Source organism: Pelodiscus sinensis, chromosome 21 (genome assembly GCF_052426305.1).
Source record: "Pelodiscus sinensis isolate ZL-2025 chromosome 21, ASM5242630v1, whole genome shotgun sequence".
NCBI lineage: Eukaryota > Metazoa > Chordata > Testudines > Trionychidae > Pelodiscus > Pelodiscus sinensis.
The window spans coordinates 10226140-10242775 of NC_143072.1; the positions used below are offsets into that span (position 1 = coordinate 10226140).

Here is a 16636-nt window from a genome sequence, read left to right on the forward strand (position 1 = left end):
GGGGTTGGGCTGAGCAGAGGCTAGCGTGGGTGGCCCCCCAGCGGCCGGTGTGGCTGGTCTCCCAGACGGGCCGAGCAGAGGCCAGCCCCAGGGATGGGCCGAGCAGAGGCCAGCGTGGCTGACCCCCCCAGCGAGCAGTGCTTCTTGCCTCCTCATGGTGGCTTCTATCACATTTAGTTGGGGCGTGACCTGTCCATGATTTTACTCAACCCGCCCGGGAGCCAACCACCCGGGGAGAGGCTCCAGCTTTGGGAAGGGCTCTATACACATGTCGCCGGTGCGCTGTGTAGCTGGCTGGTTGCTCAGCTCTAATTTGGGGGCCCTGAGCCCCCCGCCCGATGTGGGGGTTGGGTCTTTTCCACCATCAACCCTTCGGGCCCTGGAATTCAGCTCCAATGGGGGGGGGTTTCAGCCACAGAATCCCCCCGATCCCGCTGACTTTGGGGGTTCAGGGTTTCAGCTCAGGCCCCGCTAGGGCCCTGCCCCCTGTCTCCCGTGCTGGGCCCTGCCTTGCCCCGCGTATGGGTCACGCCCGAGCGGCCTGCTTGCTGGGGAGAGCGAAGCGGCGTCCGGCCCTCGGCCTGGTGGCAGCTGCCTGCGCCGATCCAGGCGACGAGCTGCTGATTTATGGCTCCGGCTGTCGGCGCGTCAGGGCGGGAGGGGGCGGGCTGCCCCGTCCGGCAGAGGCCCAGGCAGGGAGCTCGCTGAGACGGCGGCTCCCCGACGCGCTGTCCGTGGCGGGGCGAACACGGCGATTCTTCCAGCCCGTAACCACTCGCTGGCAGGGCCAGTGACGGGCAGGTGGCTGTGCCAATGGTTTGGCCTGGCCACCGGGGCTAGGTAGCATCCCTGGGAAACACGACCCCGGGAGCAGAGCTGGCAGCCCCTAACGGGTGCTGGGTCCTGGCCTCGGGGTGCTTGGAGCTTAGACCCTGGGCTGCCCTGCGAGTGCCCCTGCCCATTGCAGCGGAGGGAGGCAGGAAAGAGGCACTGCAAGGAGGGGCTGAAATCCAGACCTCGCGGCGCTTCTTCGTGGCACGTACGGACCAGAAAGCAAGAGACAGAGGGGAGCCAGTGCAGGGGGGGCTCCGGGGAGGACGGGGCCTTTGGGTGCAGGGGGGGGGTGTGACGGACCGGGCCGTGTCTGGGCACAGCTGAGGGCGTCCGCTCAGGGCGAATTGCTCAAATCCGGGGCTCCTTACAGCCCCCAGACTGGTGGCCTCTCCAAACAGGCCACAAACCAGTCCCACAGAGAGCTTCAGCTGCCTGCCTGAAGCCTCACGAGCAAAACCCCCCGACACCCCAGCAATATCCGTGCCCCAGATGGCCCCGGGCCTATACACAGGTGGGGGGTCCTAGCACCCAATCCCACCTACCCCGAACAAGTTCTGTCCGGTTCCAAGAAACCAGCCACAGATCCCTGGTCAATTTACCCTCTGGACCTTACCCACAAATCACGCTGGGCCAATCCTTTAGAATCTATATCTAAAGGTTTATTATTACAAGAAAGAAAAGCATGAGAGTAAGGTTGTTAAAGGATAGTACGTTACATGCACCGAATCTCCCAGTCCTCGATGCAGGCTCTAGCAGAGATGTACAGCTGCTGGTTTAAAAGTTCTTATTGCACATCCTACGATCAGGATGGGTTCACAGGTCTTCCGGGCTCTTCGATCCCTGCAATGCTGCCTCTGGGATGAAGTGCTGAGCTGAGAACAAAATGGCATCGACCACATGGCCTCTTTATACCTCCTTCCTGGCCTCTTCTGGTCTCAGCCGGTCACCTGGTCCTCAGCCTCTCTCTGCTGGCCGCTCTTAGGTGTCTGCCCTCATGCTTTAGGTGTGTCGTTAGCCCATTGAGTGCCATTGTCCCACAGGGCCTCGCTAATTAGCATGTCCACAGGCCCGGGCTCTGCCCAATGCTCAGCCACATGCAGAGAAGTATTCAGTATCCACACAGATTACAGATTCCTAACTACACACACAGACATTATACTACCACATAAATAGCGTACATAGGCTTATCAGATAATAAGCTTCTATTCAGCACCCCACACGGCTCCCTTTTATACCATTGTTGGGGCCAGCACCCCCACCTATGGGTGCAGCAGCGATCTGGCTGCTTCCCTCCAATTCGGTAATGTGACAGGGGGCTCCGGGGCAGGCGGGGCCTTTGGGTGCAGGGGGGGGCTCCGGGGCGGGTGGGGCCTTTGGGTGCAGAGGGGGGCTCTGGGGCGGACGGGGCCTTTGGGTTTAGGGGGGGCTCCGGAGCGGACGGGGGCTTTGGGTGCGGGGGGGGCTCCGGGGCGGACGGGGCCTTTGGGTGCAGGGGGGGGCTCCAGCAGGAGGGGGTCACCATGGGCAGCTCCCCGCCAGCCATGCGGCACCGGCGCTAAGGCAGCTTCCTGCCTCTCCTGGTACCACAGACCATGCGGCCCCCAGATGCAGCCGGCAGCAGGTTCCCAGCCAACGGGAGAGCAGGGCTAGTGCCTGGGGCCCTGTCTGCTCCGCCCCCCACCCAGGGGCCAGGCCTGCTGCCGGGCGTCTGCAGTGCTGTGCAGTCTTGGCACCCCCTGCTCACCTCATCCCCCTGCAGTAAGGAGACCCAGGGCCTGACCCGCCCCCCGAGCTGGGTCGCGACCCCTAGTTTGACACTGCCCAGCCCTAGCAACAATCATAAACTCCTGTCGTGAGCAGCATGTCTAGTGGCTAGAGCAGGAGGCGCTGGGGTTCACGGCACCTGTGTCTGGATTTGCCACTTGGGGGAGTCATGTGGCTGCCTGTAAGAGGGGGAACCGGCCTCGATTGGCCGAGGGGCACACGCCGAGGGATGGGATTTAAAGGGCAAATTGCCGCGGGGTCCCCGTGGTGCTGCAGTGAGCGTGGCAGCAGAGAACGGTGGACCGGCGGGGCGCGAGGCGTCTGGCTGCCCCACAGCAGCGCTACATGCCCCGGGCTCTCTGGGAGGCCCACACTGCCGGGCGCCGGAGGCTTCCAGGGATCCGTGTCTCATCCCTGCCCTCGAGCGGCTCAGAGCTGCCCCAGCGGTTCCCCCCGACTCTGAAATTTGCTTTGTCTCAGTTCCAGGGCAGATGGTTCCTCCTTTTTCGCCAAGCGGGGAAGCAAATCCACGCCCCTGCTCCCAAGTCAGGCAGGCGGGGGGAACGACACCGGCTACATTTCATATTGAAACCCAGGCCCAAGGCGCTTCTCCTGTTCTTAGGCTGGCGCGTCCCCGGGGCCGCATGGGAACACGGTGAGCTGGAGGGACGGGGCTCGCCGTGTCTGCAAGTCACAGCATTCACAGAGCCCATGGGCCGTGCCCGCAGCGTGCTCACAGCGCCGCGTGGCGCCCGAGGGCCAGGGCGCGTCTTCCGAATCCACGAGGTAAAAATAGCACCGTGTTCAGCAGCTCTCAGTCCCTCGGCTGCCTGGAGCGATTACAACAAATGTGCTGTTTGAAAACCCGCCCAGCGACGGGAGAGGGGCCGGATCCCCCCCAGAGCCCTGCCCGGCTGGCTGAGCTGGGTCCTCCCCATAGCCCTGAGGAGCTGGCCCAGACACTCTGTCTCTTTGTGTAATCCAAGCTGAGAGTCTCCTCTGATCACCTGGCTCCTGGAGCTGGGCCTTTGAGAACAAGGCCCACGCAGGGCACGCTGGCAGCCACGGCCATTGGGAGCAGAGCTGAAGGGAGTAAGTTGGCATCGCTCCATCGAAGCCGCTTGGCACCAGCCTGCAATCCAGCCTGGCTCACAGTGTCGGGGGGGGGGGGGGTAGTGTGAGGTGCTGGAGACTGGAGCGGGGGTGGCGAGTGCTGAGGAAAGCAGCCTCTTGTGCTGACCCAGGGAATGAGAGAGCAGCAGGTTAAACGGAGCCTGGGGAGGTCAGCACAGATGGAAGGATTTGCCCAGGATATAATCACAAGAACAGCCAGCCTGGGTCAGCCCAAAGGTCCGTCCCGCCCAGTGTCCTGTCTGCCCCCAGGGGCCAGTGCCAGGTGCCCCAGAGGGAGGGAACAGAACAGGGAATCCTCACGTGATTCCTCCCCTGTCGCCCATTCCCCGCCTCTGACACACAGAGGCCAGGGACCCCTCCCTGCCCGGCCTAGCTAACAGCCACTGATGGACCTAGCCTCCTACCTAGTTATTTTTTGAATGCTGTTAAAGTCCTGGTCTTCTCAACATCCTCTAGCAAGGAGTTCCGCAGATTGACTTTTTGGTGAAGAAATACTTCCTTTTGTCTTAAATCTGCTGCCTATTAATTTCATTTGGTGACCTCTAGTTCTTGTTCTACGAGAGAGAGAAATAGCACTGCCTTAGTCACTTTCTCCACGCCAGCCGTGGTTTTACAGACCTCAAGCATGTTCCCCCTTCGTCCCAGCCTTATTCATCTCTCCTCACACGGCAGCCACTCCAGACCCCTGATCGTTTCTCATGCCCTTTTCTGAACCTTTTCCAATTCCACGGTGTCTACACCCAGTGTTCAAGATGCGGCCCCCCATGGATTTATGGAGGCAATAAGAGATTCTCGGTCTTATTCACCAATGCTGCGTCTAGACTGGCATGCTTTTGTGGAAATACTTTTAAAGGAAAAGTTTTTCTGTTCAAAGTATTTCCGCAAAAGCGCGTCTAGATTGGCACGGATGCTTTTGTGCAAAAAGTGCTTTTGCAAGAAAGCCCCGATCGCCTGTGACGACGCGTTGGGGTCCCCCACCTCCTGCACCCCCGAAATAGCACGAACAGACTCCACCAGCCAGTAGAATAGAGGTGGTTTATTGCTTCTTCAGGATACAGCACAGCACAGATGTCATCAGGTTACAGGGCAGACCTAGGATGCCTCAGCCCCCCTTGACATGGGGGGGGGTCTTGGCTTCTAAACCCCCCAGCCTGTTGCTGAGGCTGCTTCCTCCATGCTCCCAGACAGAAACTAAACTAACTCTCCTCCAGCCCTGCCCCCCAGCCAGGGCAGCATCCACCTTCCTTTGTTCCTCTCCATGGGGGTTAGCTGGTCGGACAGGTTGAGAGACCCTGGCCTAGTGACTCATCGCCTGTCTTGCTCGGTGGTGCTACAGACAGTGGCCAGTGAGTTAGCAAGTTCCCCCCCACTATGTCACAGCCATTTTAGCCAGGTATTCTTGCACAAGAGGGCTTTTTCCCCGAGCGGGAGCATGGAAGTATTTGCGCAAGAAGCACTGATTTTGTACATTACAAAGTCAGTGCTCTTGTGCAAATTCAAGTGGCCAGTGTAGACAGTTGGCAAAATCTTGCCAGTCTAGACGCACCCTAAGTGTTTAGCCAGTTAACCGGTTAACCAGGGTTTTACATCCCCCGTAGTAACTGGCAGCAATGCGCCAGGCTGAGGTTCGCCCAGACTCGCAGCACAGGCCATGGGCACTAGCAGCGCCTACATACCGCAAGATCTAGCGGTGGGCGTCGGCCCAGGCGCAGGGTGAGCGGACTCCCTTGGCCTGGGCGCTGCCACAGTCAGGGACGCAAGGAGGATGGTTGATGCCAGCTGGGACCTGGCTGCTAACCCCGCCCATCCCGGTCCCTTGCTGTCCCCTGCCCATGTCTGCTCTGTGACTGGGCGAAGACCCTCCCGACACAAGGGGCGTTCCCTTCCTCTGCTCCGCTGGCCCCTCTGCCTTGGCGTGGGGGCGGGTACCTCGGTACAAGGTCAGTTTCACCAAAGCTCAGTCGAAACTCAGTCCCGCCCCCGGGAGGGGTTTCCTGGGCTCGCTGTGTGTCCTGAGTTTGACACGTGGCCCCACATTCAATGTGTCTGCTGCCAGGTGCGCTGGGGGTTCAGAAACCCGAGCCCGGGGCAGGCCCGGTCAGTGTGTGAGCCCTTTGCTGGGGCCTGGGACGTCTGCTGTCGTGGCCGCCAGACCCCCCTCCCAATCTGACATTCGCTCTGGTGGAAGCAGGAAGTGGCTCCTTTGACTTGCTGGCTAAACAACAGGCAGCGATACTGACAAGATCTGCATTGCCAGCTCATGGCCAGTGGCCAGTTCTTCCATCCCCGGCTTCACGCCCCAGGGAGGGAAGCAAGCCGGGTAGAGTGCGAATCCCCGCTGGTTCCTTTCCTTTGTGGGTTATGCAATGGGCCCGTCTCTCCCCAGACAGCTGGGAAGGGCCTGCTTTTGTGTCCTTAATTCTAACCCCCTGAGCACGGGAGCTCCCTGTGCTGCATGGTGACCAATGCTCCTGCTGTGGTGCGCGGCCGCGCACAAATTCGTTACCCCCCTCCCCGCCCCGGAGAGCAGCTCTTGTGTGGCAGGCGGCTGCTCCGGCGGGTGGGGCCTGCTGAGACGGCGCGGTGAGGGAGCCGCTGGGACGGGGCCGGGACCTTCTGTGGCCATGTAGTGGTGTGGGGGGAGGCCTGCTGTGGACGCTGGGGCTGCCACGTGGCAGAGGGGTCGGGGCCTGTTCTGGTGGCTAGGGCCGGGAAAGGGACCTGTCGTGTGTCGGGGAGGGGGTGGGGTCTGCTCCGGCGGCCAGGAACGTGTGTGTGAACACATTGGGTGCCACGGCGGCGCGTCCGAACCAGCGCACGACCTCCTATTGGCGCACCAGCCAAAACGCCCTGCGCTCCTGGCTGGGGGACTCCTGCGCTCCCAGCTGGGCTGTGCGGCCCTGGCTCTGAGAGAGGTGATCCGGCCGAGGTTTGCTGCTGCACCCAGAGTCAGGGCGGCAAAGCCACCAGGACTTGCCCCAGGCTCTGCTGAGGCCGTGATCTGGGCCCACCCTATCGCCGAGTCCTCTGCTGGGCTGGGTTGGAGGGGCCTCCGTGGCAGACACCCCCGAGATGCTGCAGTCCAGCCCCCCCATCCCGGTGACCAGTCGTCTCAGGCTCTCTGCAGACTCAGGCAGAAGTTGCTGCTTTGGTGACGCTGAAGCCGCAGTTTTAGCTTCTCGCCCCCACCCGGGCTAGGAACTGGCCTTGGTGTTTTAGCGGCGGGAGCAAAGTCTGGCGTGATCCCCGCACTCGGAGGCTGGAGCCCGAAGCACTGGCCTGTGATTTCAGCTGGCGCTCTTTGTCTCGGGTGAAAGGCGTGAGTCAGGTACCGGGTCGCCCAGCGCCCGGCCTCACACGCCTGGCCCGGGTGTGCTCTCCAAGGCCCTCTCATCCCCGTGGCCTTTGCCTCGGCTGCTCCGTTCCTCCCCTTGCTCAGAGGAGCCAGCCTCCCGGTCTGCCCCTCCAGCCTGGGGGCAGGGAAAGGGAAACCTGGGGGCTGGTGTCACGTTGCTGAATTGGAGGGAAGCAGCCAGATCACTGCTGCACCCGTAGGTGGGGGTGTTGGCCCCAGAAATTGGTGTGGGGGGAGCCATGTGGGGTATTGAATGGGAGATTATTGTTTGTTGATCTTATGTACGCTATTTATGTGAGTGTATAATGTCTATGTGTGTAGGTAGGAATCTGTAATCTGTGTGGAAGCTGAATATTTCTGTGAATGTGGTTAAGCATGGCTATGGACAGGCTGAGTAGCAAAGCCCTGTGGAACAATGACTCTCAATAGGCTATGGACACACCCAAAGAATGGGATTTGTCACCTGAGGGTACTTGCTCCATACAAGAAGAGGCCAGGAAGGGGATAAAAGAGGCCATGTGGTCGATGCCATTTTGTTCTCAGCTCAGCACTTCATCCCAGAGGCAGCACTGCAGGGATTGAAGAGCCCGGAAGACCTGTGAACCCATCCTGATCGTAGGATGTGCAATAAGAACTTTTAAACCAGCAGCTGCAACATCTCTGCTAGAGCCTGCATCGAGAACTGGGAGATTCAGTGCATGTAACGTACTGTACTTTAATAACCTTACTCTCAGGCTTTTTTTCCTGTAATAATAAACCTTTAGATATATCTTCTAAAGGATTGGCCCAGCGTGATTTGTGGGTAAGGTCCAGAGGGTAAATTGACCAGGGATCTGTGGCTGGTTTCTTGGAACCGGACAGAACTTGTTCGGGGTAGGTGGGATTGGGTGCTAGGACCCCCCACCTGTGTATGAGGCCCGGGGCCATCTGGGGCACGGATATTGCTGGGGTGTTGGAGGGGTTTTGCTCGGGAGGCTTCAGGCAGGCAGCTGAAGCGCTTTGTGGGACTGGTTTGTGGCCTGCGTGGAAAGGTCGCCAGTCGGGGGCTGTAAGAAGCCCCGGATTCGAGTAATTCGCCCTGAGCGGACGCCCTCAGCTGTGCCCAGACACGGCCCGGTCCGTCACAGCTGGGCAGGGCTGCGCGTTGTCCGTCCTCCGGAAGGGGCTCCCAGCTGCAGCCCCGACGTGTAGCGGGCCGCGGCGAGCTCCCGGGCTCCATGTGCTGCAAGAGGTGGATTTCCCAAAGACAGAAATTGTGCAGGAAGAATTGTTTCGATCGGGAGCCCTTTCCCCAGTTGTTTGTGGAGATGGACGATCAATGCTGCAATTAGTGTAATGGTCACATGACTGCGTCCGCCTGCCAGCGTGTCAGGGAATCGCACCTCATCCCCGCCGGCCTCCCGGCTCTAGCACAGCACCATGGCACCGCAGGGCGCCGGGGGGTCGTCAGCTCCGTGCTGTGTCACCGCAGGGCGCCAGGGGGTTGTCAGTTCCGTGCTGTGTCACTGGAGGGCGCCGGGGGTCGTTAGCTCCGTGCTGTGTCACCGCAGAGTACTGGGGGGTCGTTAGCTCCGTGCTGTCTCACTGCAGGGCACCGGGGGGGTCATCAGCTGCGTGCTGTGTCACTGCAGGGCGCCGGGGGGTCGTTAGCTCCGTTCTGTGTCACTGCAGGGCGCCGGGGGGTCATCAGTTCCATGCTGTGTCACTGCAGGGCGCCGGGGGGTCGTTAGCTCCGTACTGTGTCACTGCAGGGCGCCGGGGGGGTCGTCAGCTCCGTGCTGTGTCACTGCAGGGCGCCGGGGGGGTCGTCAGCTCCGTGCTGTGTCACCGCAGGGCGCCGGGGGGTCGTCAGCTCCGTGCTGTGTCACCGCAGGGCGCCAGGGGGTTGTCAGTTCCGTGCTGTGTCACTGGAGGGCACCGGGGGATCGTCAGCTCCGTGCTGTGTAACCGCAGGGCGCCGGGGGGTCATTAGCTCCGTGCTGTGTCACCGCAGGGCGCCGGGGGGTCGTTAGCTCCGTGCTGTGTCACCGCAGGGCGCCGGGGGGTCGTTAGCTCTGTGCTGTGTCACCGCAGGGCGCCGGGGGGTCGTTAGCTCTGTGCTGTGTCACCGCAGGGCGCCGGGGGGTCGTTAGCTCTGTGCTGTGTCACTGTAGGGCGCCGGGGGGTCGTTAGCTCTGTGCTGTGTCACCGCAGGGCGCTGGGGGGTCGTTAGCTCCGTGCTGTGTCACCGCAGGGCGCCGGGGGGTTGTTAGCTCTGTGCTGTGTCACCGCAGGGCGCCGGGGGGTCGTTAGCTCTGTGCTGTGTCACTGTAGGGCGCCGGGGGGTCGTTAGCTCTGTGCTGTGTCACTGTAGGGCGCCGGGGGGTCGTTAGCTCTGTGCTGTGTCACCGCAGGGCGCCGGGGGGTCGTCAGCTCCGTGCTGTGTCACTGCAGGGTACTGGGGGGTCGTCAGTTCCATGCTGTGTCACCGCAGGGCGCCGGGGGGTCGTTAGCTCCGTACTGTGTCACTGCAGGGCGCCGGGGGGTTGTTAGCTCTGTGCTGTGTCACTGTAGGGCGCCGGGGGGTCGTTAGCTCTGTGCTGTGTCACCGCAGGGCGCCGGGGGGTCGTTAGCTCCGTGCTGTGTCACCGCAGGGCGCCGGGGGGTCGTTAGCTCCGTGCTGTGTCACCGCAGGGCGCCGGGGGGTCGTTAGCTCCGTGCTGTGTCACCGCAGGGCGCCGGGGGGTCGTCAGCTCCGTGCTGTGTCACCGCAGGGCGCCGGGGGGTCGTTAGCTCCGTGCTGTGTCACCGCAGGGCGCCGGGGGGTCGTTAGCTCTGTGCTGTGTCACCGCAGGGCGCCGGGGGATCGTTAGCTCCGTGCTGTGTCACCGCAGGGCGCCGGGGGGTCGTTAGCTCCGTGCTGTGTCACCGCAGGGCGCCGGGGGGTCGTCAGCTCCGTGCTGTGTCACCGCAGGGCGCCGGGGGGTCGTTAGCTCCGTGCTGTGTCACCGCAGGGCGCCGGGGGGTCGTTAGCTCCGTGCTGTGTCACCGCAGGGCGCCGGGGGATCGTTAGCTCCGTGCTGTGTCACCGCAGGGCGCCGGGGGGTCGTTAGCTCCGTGCTGTGTCACCGCAGGGCGCCGGGGGGTCGTTAGCTCCGTGCTGTGTCACCGCAGGGCGCTGGGGGGTCGTTAGCTCGACGGTTCGGGTGGGATTCCCAGGGCTTTTATATCCCCAGGCCAGTCAAGGCTTTCCCGGTCCCCGGTCCCTGTCAGCTGGCAGGATGCTGGGGAGCCTGGAGGTCCAGGGAAATCTGGCTTCTCCACAGCCCCAGCTCCCAGCATCCCTTGCTCCTTTTGCTTTGGTGGAGAATGTTCAGTTTTTGGGTTTGTTCCAAATTGGGAGGTTTCACAGCCTCAGGCCCCTCCCACAAAACAACTGCAGCCGCACGTCATAGCGGTGCTCTCGGCTCGTTAGGGTGTTAACTCTGAAACCTACCGATGCCCATTGACTGGGCCACATTGCGCTGTCTCATTGCTGCCCATTTTGGCAGATCCTGCGCTTCTCCCCAAAGCCAAACTGCCCCAGCTCACCTGCTCTGGTGCCCAACTCCCACACTGCCCCTGCCCCAGCTGCCCAATCCCCACAAATGCCTTCTAACCATTCTCCTGCAGCGGTTAGGAGCTGTCAGCCCCACACTCTGACCCATCGCAGAGGAATGGGAAGATCAGTGCATGTTGCCTCGCAGATCAAAGGAGCACTCCCAGGCTCTGCGGGGTTGAGCATGCTGCTTATTTACATAGTCGCTTCATTAAAAACCTCCCAATTTTCGCAATGCTTCCCCCAGGTCCCCAGCCTGCCGGAGGCAGCAGGACTCAGAGACCTGCTGCAGAATTCAGAGCTAGCTCCACCCAGAATTCATGGGCTTTGCTGTCTGGATTGCAGCAGCCTCACGCAGAGACCCCTCCCTGCCATTGTGCTGAACATTATTTAGCAGATATATTATGGTGGGCCCCAGCAGCCCCCGCCACAGACCCAACCAGTGTTCCCTGGAAGCTGAGCCCTTGTGCGGCTGCTCAGGAGAGATTAGCACAGAGACTACAGCTGGTTGGTTGTTTCTCCTGGTGGTGCACATTCACACATGCCTCGGTGCACGTAACAAAATGTGTTCCGCACATGGGTAGAGAAGATTCGAGGGAACATTGACCACAGCCCCACTGTGATGGGTGCTGCGTGTTATCTATTAGGTACGTTACGGTAGCACCAAGCAGCCCTAGCCATGGACTGCACCCTTGTGCTGGGCGCTCTCTGTATTACGGTAGCACCTAGCCGCCCGAGCCACAGGCCAGGTGGGGTGGAAACCCAGCCTTACTGCTCGGGCTGGTTCCCCTCCTCCCCCCTCCACTCTCTGTGTCTGGAGGGCCCCCGCGGCAACGTCTGGGGCAGGCTGGGGTCCCCCACGAGCGGCCCCGTCTCTGCATTGGTTCCTGGTGCACTTTTGTCAGCGGGTCCTACGGCACCCGGTGCGGTTCCTGGCGGGACGTGGGGCGCGAGCTCTGGCAGAGGGCGAGGTGGGGAACAGACCTGGGTGTTGCCCAAGTGAGACTGAGAACTCACCCCACCCCCGTTGCTCCGCTGGACCGTGCCGGGGCCAGCAGCACCATAAGCCCGATGGCCAGCGGCTTGCAGCACTGCCGCGCTGCACAGACATTCCTCACGCCGGGGGCTCCGGGGGTTACAGGTTCTGTACTGAGCAGCTCCCATTCTCTGGGACCGTCAGAGCTTTGGCTCCGTGCCCGGGGGGGGGTTCGGACGCTGATACAGTCGGTGCCTCCTTGGCCACACAGACTGCAGGAGCGGGGTATAAACCGGGCACAGAATGCAGCAGGGTCGGCCTCAGTTTCCCGTCTGGGAATAGTGACACCGACCTTTGGAAAGTGCCTTGCGGTTGGCAGATGGAGGGCGCAGGCGGGTGCTGCTGACAGCGTGGGCGGCACGGGGGCGGGGAGCAGGGGTAGAGGCTGGCAGCTGGGGCGGGTAAGGGGGGGTGGCTGGGCCCGGTGGCTGCAGTGCACAGGGGATCATCGCTCCAGCCTGACCCTAACCCGCCCTCTTCTCTGTCCCGTTGGCAGCCCAGGGCAAGGTGCCCGCCCCCAGCTCGGAGCCCCCGGAGCCCTGGCCCCCCGCGGCGGCCGTGACCCTGCCCGTGAGCTACCGCCTCTCCAACACCCGCCTGGCCTTCTTCCTGAAGGAGGCGGGGGCGGGGGGGAACGCCAGCACCCCTCTGCAGCGCTCCGAGCCCTTCGTGGTGTTCCAGACCAAGGAGCTGCCCGTCCTGAACGTCTCGCTGGGGCCCTTCAGCACGGGGCTGGTTCTGCCCAAGGAGCAGCTGCAGCCCTCCAGCCCCCTGGAGGTCCCCGACTGCCTCACCGTCAACTGGAAGGTGCGGGCCTTCATCCTGCAGGCGCGGGTGCCGGCCAGCCAGCCCGGGGTGCAGGTGCTGTTCTACGTGGCAGGCCGGGACTGGGACGACTTCCACGTGACGGAGCGGCTGCCCTGCGTCCGGCTGCACGCCTTCCGCGAGACCCGCGAGATCACCGGCTCCTGCCGCCTGCGGGGCAGCCTGGCCACCTGCCTGGTGCAGGCCGAGCTGCCCCCTGCCTGGTTCGGCCCCTCGGCCGTGCCCCTGGGCAGGAGGAAGGGGCCGGAGGCCCTGGACCTGAGCGGGGAGAGCCAGCAGGCCGAGCTCTACTACACGCTGCACGCGCCCGACGGGGCCGGGGAGTGCCCCGGGGAGACGGCCCCACGCCGGGGGGGCGGCGCCGCCCGCACCGAGGGCCCCACGCAGCACCCCCTGCTGCGCATCGGTAGCATCAGCCTCTTCCAGCCCCCGCCCGCCCCGCGCATGCAGGAGCACCGGCTGGACAGCAGCGTCTTCATCCGCCTGCCCGACAAGCCCCTCAAGCCGGGCGAGGTGCTCAGCATCCTGCTCTACCTGATGGCCAACTCCACGGCGGAACACTTCACGCTCAGGTACGGCCGCCGCAGGCACGTGGGCGGGCGCAGTGCGCTGGGCTGCCGGGTCCCTCCCCAGAGCAGGCTGCACTGGAGCAGCGAGGGAGGCTGTCCCGCCCAGGCGTGGAAAGGGGGTTGGTGCCAGCTCCCCTGGGTTTGCAAATCCGCCGGCAGGTCCGGGGCATCTTGCACCAGGTGTGTTTAATCTGTGGCGCTGGCTCCTTCGCTTCCTGGGGAGCGGGCGGAAGCAGGAAGGGTCCCTCCCGCGGCTGCGTAGCACGGCACCGGCCGTCACCACAAGGAGCTTGCCAGATCCCCGGAGAGCAGGGCAGAGCGAGGCTCCACTTTTTGCTGGGGGGCAGGGGGTGGCCCTTTGCCAGGCTCAGCCTGGGGGTCCCATGCAAAATCCTACCATGAAGGGTTTTGATGCGGAGTCGCGGCTGCGCTGTCAGGCGCCTGCTTTCCTCGGTAGACCAGGCAGCGTGGCAGGGAGGCCGGGCCTCGGGGGATCCTGCCCCGTGGATCAGCCCCGGGGGCTCCCAGATTCCACCGTGGGCCCAATGGGCAGGTTTCAAGTTCCCAGCGGCCACGGGGAGCAGGGCGCGTGGTTCCTGCTGCGTGAAAAATCCGGCCCTCTGTGACTCCCCGGTCCCAGGGAGCTGATGACAGGGCAGGTTTCCTGGGTCCCCACCCAGCCTCCCTCTCTGGCCCTGACGCTGGCTTGGAGGGTGGCATGGGGGGACCCCGGGGAAGGGCATTGAGGGGTCGGGGTGCAGCTGGGTGAGGATGCTGCTTGTGCCCTGTTGTTTAGCTCCGCCCCGGGATGCGTGCCAAGGCCACAGCGAATGGGGCGGCTCTGTTGCTAATTACGGCCGCCCAGCAGGTGTGCCTGTCAACCCACAGCCCCCGAATCCCGGGAGTGAGGCCCTGCCCTGGCACAGGGGAGGCCGGGGGCATTCCTCACAGCCCTGCTCCCCCACAGCTGTAAGGCCAGGCTCCTCCGAGGACGTCCTGACGTCCCCGCATGGGACCGGCCCTCCAGCCAGAGCAAGAGCTCATGGAGGGCAGGGCCCTGGTGGGAGGCTGGATGGGCAGTGGGCAGAGGGGGGCCTGGCATGCTGCAGGGAAGGGGCGGAGTCCTGGGTCCAGAGTGGGTGGGGCCAGAGGGGCGCTGGAGGGGGGCAAGGGGAAGGAGAGCACTGGAGGAAGGGTGGGCAGGGCTGGGAGGTGCCTGCATACCCCGCTGGGCACCCTGCTTACCCCGCTGGGCGCCCTGCTTACCCCGCTGGGCGCCCTGCTTACCCCGCTGGGCACCCTGCTTACCCCGCTGGGCGCCCTGCATACCTTGCTGGGCACCCTGCATACCCCGCTGGGCACCCTGCATACCCCGCTGGGCACCCTGCTTACCCCGCTGGGCGCCCTGCATACCCCGCTGGGCACCCTGCTTACCCCGCTGGGCACCCTGCTTACCCCGCTGGGCACCCTGCATACCCCGCTGGGCTCCCTGCTTACCCTGCTGGGCACCCTGCTTACCCTGCTGGGCACCCTGCATACCCTGCTGGCTGCACAGGGCGTACGGGGAGGGGGAGCTGGTGCTGGGATGAGGAGCCGGGCAGGGCAGCTGGGTACTGGGGAGGCTGGCACCAGCTGATGCAGGAGGAGGTGCATAGAGAGCTGGGTGGGCTGGGGGTGGAGATCTGTATAGGGCAGACTCAGAATCGGGCCCCGCCGTGTGGGGAATGACCCTGATCCTCCTGCAAGGAGCTGAGCGCCCTGCCCCCACCCTGCCCCTGGGGGCGCTCAGCTGCTGTCGGAGTGGAACCGGCATCGCGCTTCCTGGTTCCCTTCCCAGCCCGTCGGAGCCTGGAGCCTCTGCCCTGCCCCTCCCGCTCCAGCAGCCCCCCAGGGAAGGTCCCGCTCGCCCTGTCACTGGCTCCTGCCCTGCCCTGGGGTCAGAGCCAGGGGAAGGGAGGAACTTGTGTCCTCGTCAGCCTGGACAGCAAACCCGGTTCTGGGCGGCGTGGACCTGAGCCGAGGGCCGGGCGGGCCGGGCGGGCGTTGGGCCCTCGTGGCTGGCCCTGCGGAAGGAGCCGCTCCCCAGGCCTTGCCCATCTGCCCCCGAGAACCAAGGGGCGTGTTCAGCACAGGGGGTCCGCCCGGCCCCGCAGAGACCCAGCGTCAGTGCCCTGCTCTGCCAGACCCCTCCCCGCGTGCCCCGGCCACGCTGGTTATGAGGGGCCCAGCCAGCTCAGGTCCCGGAGCAGCAGCCGCAAGACGAGATCTGGGTGCAGGAATCCCTGGGCCAGGTTCTCTGGCCTACGCCGCGGGTCAGACCATTGACGGTGCCATCTGGCCTGGGCAAAGCCCCTGCAAAGCTGAGTCAGGCAGAATTAGCCCCCTGCAGGCACAGCCAGGCCAGGTGGGACTTGCCTCGCCCCTGAATAACAGCCCCCAACTCTCATAGCCATCTCCAACGCAGTGTTGCCCCGTCTCCCAGCGGGGAAACTGAGGCAGAAAGCGGGGCCGTGCCCCGCCCCATGTCTCTCATGGGCAGGGAACGCCTCTTTCTGAGTGCCAGGCTGGAGCCCTGCCCCGAGCCCTCCGACTCCCTGTGGTTGGCCAGGCGCTGCGGGACACACAGGCATGGCGTGGGTGGGCGTGGTGGGGGCAGGCAGCCGTGCGGCCATGAGCCTTGCTCTCCTCTCCTGCCCTGCAGGGTGAAGGCCAAGAAGGGGGTTAACCTCCTCAACACCAAATCCCGGAGCCACCAGTGGCTGGTGACCTCGGAGCTGCTGACGGGCGGGAAGCACTCCACCGCCACCGTCGACGTGGCCAAGGTCGATGGCGCGCTGCCCAGGTAAGCGCTTCGCCGGCCCCTCTGCTTTTCTGGGCGCTCGGCTCCAGGCCTCGGCATCCAGAGGGAATTCCCCCCAGCGGCTCAGCGGGGCAGCTGCTCCGGGCCTGGCTCTTTGTGCCGGCTCCCTGCCACGCCTCCTGGCTTTCTCTGCACATGGCGCAGCTCTGGGCACGGCCCGGCCTGGCTCACTAGGGAGGTGGGGGCGTCGCAGGGCTGGGGCAGCATCTGCGGCTCATTGGGAGGGAAATTGGGATCTTGTGTTGCCCTGGGCTGCCCCCTATGAGCTTGGCTTGCAAGCAAGACCCAACCCTACATGCCCAAAGGCTCTGGAGGAGCAGTTGGACCTCGGGGTCACAGACCCAGCCCTGCCCAGTGCTACCCAGGCCCCCGGGCCAGCTGCTCTGTCCCGGAGCCAGCACGCCACGAGCCGGACCTTAAAGGCGCCAGAAGAAACCTGCGAGAGCCTGGCGATGGGCAGGGTTCAGCCGGGCTCCCCGGCCAGCCCGGTCCTAGGTCCCTGCAGTGGGGAAAGCACGGAGGGAAGCCAGGCCTGGTATGAGCGGCGGGAGCTGGCGGGAGCTGTGCTGGGGCGGGAAGACGCGAGTGGAGAGAGCCCCAGACCTGGGCTGTGTATTTGGCAGCACAAAGTAAAGGACACACTTGGACAACGCTCCCTCCTGTCCGCAAGGAACAAGGGGAA

At 63.9% G+C, this 16636-nt stretch overlaps 1 protein-coding gene across 3 annotated transcripts in view; it reads left to right on the top strand.

The window, feature by feature from the left end:
- TMEM132E (transmembrane protein 132E) overlaps positions 1-16636 on the top strand; it is a 126674-nt gene that overhangs the window by 80785 nt on the left and 29253 nt on the right. For all 3 annotated transcript variants that reach the window (XM_075905014.2, XM_075905015.2, XM_075905016.2), the window contains exons 2-3: positions 12197-13097; positions 15796-15936. In XM_075905014.2, the coding sequence (XP_075761129.2) occupies positions 12197-13097; positions 15796-15936 (1042 nt within the window). The remainder of the gene's footprint in view (positions 1-12196; positions 13098-15795; positions 15937-16636) is intronic.